The sequence below is a fragment of the Physeter macrocephalus genome, chromosome 2 (genome assembly GCF_002837175.3).
Source record: "Physeter macrocephalus isolate SW-GA chromosome 2, ASM283717v5, whole genome shotgun sequence".
NCBI classification, from domain to species: Eukaryota; Metazoa; Chordata; class Mammalia; order Artiodactyla; family Physeteridae; genus Physeter; species Physeter macrocephalus.
In genome coordinates, this window is record NC_041215.1 from 22431122 (window position 1) to 22433417 (window position 2296).

The 2296-nt window shown below is 65.8% G+C and overlaps 1 protein-coding gene across 6 annotated transcripts in view; it reads right to left on the reverse strand.

The window, feature by feature from the left end:
- Positions 1 to 884: 884 nt before the first annotated feature.
- The window catches only part of CSNK1G2 (casein kinase 1 gamma 2), an 11637-nt gene continuing 10225 nt past the window's right edge, over positions 885 to 2296 (reverse strand). For 3 of the 6 annotated variants that reach the window (XM_028500744.2, XM_028500737.2, XM_055081562.1), the window contains 3 exons: positions 2129 to 2212; positions 1935 to 2041; positions 885 to 1795 (listed from right to left, as the gene is read on the reverse strand). In XM_028500744.2, coding sequence (XP_028356545.1) covers positions 1741 to 1795; positions 1935 to 2041; positions 2129 to 2212 — 246 coding nt within the window. In that variant the 3' untranslated portion in view covers positions 885 to 1740. Of the gene's footprint in view, positions 1796 to 1934; positions 2213 to 2296 lie in introns of all 6 variants that reach the window. The other 3 variants (XM_028500735.2, XM_024134237.3, XM_055081560.1) reach the window with 1 other exon arrangement.

Consider the following 2296-nt stretch of genomic DNA (forward strand, 5'->3'; position numbering starts at 1 on the left):
TCGGATGGGCTTTAAGGCGCTTGTCTCCACGGCTCGGCCGGCAGCGCAGAGCGACACAAGGAGCCTGCGGGCACGCGCCGCCCACGGGCCACGCGGTGGCCACCCCGAGTTCCAGGCCGGCGGCTCCACGAGCAGGTGCGCAGGACCCCCGCGGGCCACGCCCGCCGGCCCAGGCTTTGGTGCAGCATTTTAGTTGGGGGCCGCTCCCATCCCGCCTTCCCCTTTGGTCTGGGGAGGCCCAGGGCGGGCTCACCCCTGGCAGCAACGCCCCGCAGCGCCCCCTCGAGAAAACGGCCTTTGGATCGAGGGAGACAAGCTGCACTTTATGACACTAATGGGCGAGCGGCGGGCTGGACGGAGGCGGCCGCGCTACTCACTCAGCAGACGCGCGGGGGCTTTTTTTTTTTTGGCTGCATTGGGTCTTTGTCACGGTGCGCGGGCTTCTCACTGCGGTGGCTTCTCTTGTTGCAGGGCACGGGCTCCAGACACACAGGCTCAGTAGTTGTGGCACATGGGCTCAGTAGTTGCGGCTCGCAGGCTTTAGAGAACAGGCTCAGTAGCTGTGGCGCCCGGGCTTAGTTGCTCCGTGGCATGTGGGATCTTCCTGGGCCACGGCTCGAACCTGTGTCCCCCTGCACTGGCAGGCAGATTCTTAACCACTGCACCACCAGGGAAGTCCCAAACCTGGTTCTTACATGCACTTCAGTTCTGTTACCTTGTTTCCGACCGTTCATTTCTCCTGAGCAAGGGGGCTGTCACTCCCCGGCTCCTTCCCCAAGTTGTCCTGCCTCCGAGCCTGTCCCTTCCCAGGAACTTGGCTATCTGAGCTGCTGCTTGCCTCAGCCAAGCCCCTTGGAACGACTGGACACCACGCTCAGAATTGGTTTCATTTTCCTTTATTTTTTTAAAAAAGCCCCTAAGTTCTATGGCTTCCAGGAAGCATCAGAGAAACGGAAGTGCCATTTCTGTACACTTTTTGTAAAGCAAGACCTAGACGCACACGCGGGGCGCCCCCAGTTGCTCTGCCCTCAGCACGCAGGCCCCAGGGGACCACGGGGGCCGCACCGACGGGCTGCCCGCTCCACACGCACCTGCGGGGCTCGGATGGGCTTTAAGGCGCTTGTCTCCACGGCTCGGCCGGCAGCGCAGAGCGACACAAGGAGCCTGCGGGCACGCGCCGCCCACGGGCCACGCGGTGGCCACCCCGAGTTCCAGGCCGGCGGCTCCACGAGCAGGTGCGCAGGACCCCCGCGGGCCACGCCCGCCGGCCCAGGCTTTGGTGCAGCATTTTAGTTGGGGGCCGCTCCCATCCCGCCTTCCCCTTTGGTCTGGGGAGGCCCAGGGCGGGCTCACCCCTGGCAGCAACGCCCCGCAGCGCCCCCTCGAGAAAACGGCCTTTGGATCGAGGGAGACAAGCTGCACTTTATGACACTAATGGGCGAGCGGCGGGCTGGACGGAGGCGGCCGCGCTACTCACTCAGCAGACGCGCGGGGGCACAAGGCAGGGCAGCCGCTGTGGTTTTCTCTCTTCCTTGTTTTAAATAGTTAATGCTCTCGGAGGGGAGGACTAGACACAGGTGTAGAAATCTCGGCCAAAGTCTTACGTGAAGGAAGTGACCCCACGCGGGGGCTGGCAGCTCTGCCCGGCCTGCAGTCTGCGTCCAGCGGTGGCCACGCGGCCGTGGACAAGCGGGCCCTGACGGGCTGCAGCGAGAGGCTTCAGAGGCCACCGCCCCAGGGTCACTTGTGTCGCTGCAGAGATTTTCTCTTCCTCCTCTTGAAGAAACAGCAGCACCTGGAAGGGGGGGGGCACGGGCTAGGAGGCGGCGCGGGCTGCGAAAGGGGGTGCAGGCTGGAGAAGAGGGGGATGGGGGAACGGGCACGAGGGGGTGGGCCCGGGGAGTCCCAGCCCCCAGCGACCGCGGGGGCCTTACTTGGTGTCGTCGGCCACCTCCACCTCTGCGGGGGCCGTGATGGGGGCGTTGGAGTGGCCAGCGGTGGGGTCGTCGGCATTCAGCTCCCCGTTGGTGGAGTTCAGTGCCTGTGGGGCAAGAGGGGCAGGGGAGTCCTGTAGGCCCTGCTTTGCCCGCCCCCCCCACGCTGCTGGGGTCCTCGGCCGGCCCCTCACCTGGTTTTTGCTGTATAGCAGGGCTTTTTCCCGAACCTGAGGCTGCGAGGGCAGGTCGGTGTGGACCGTGCCGATGGGCGTGGGCTGCAAGGGGGCAGGATGCGGCTGAGGCCCGGCGGCCAGCCCCGCCCCACGTCACATACCCGCCCCCCCCCCCCCCCCCCGCGG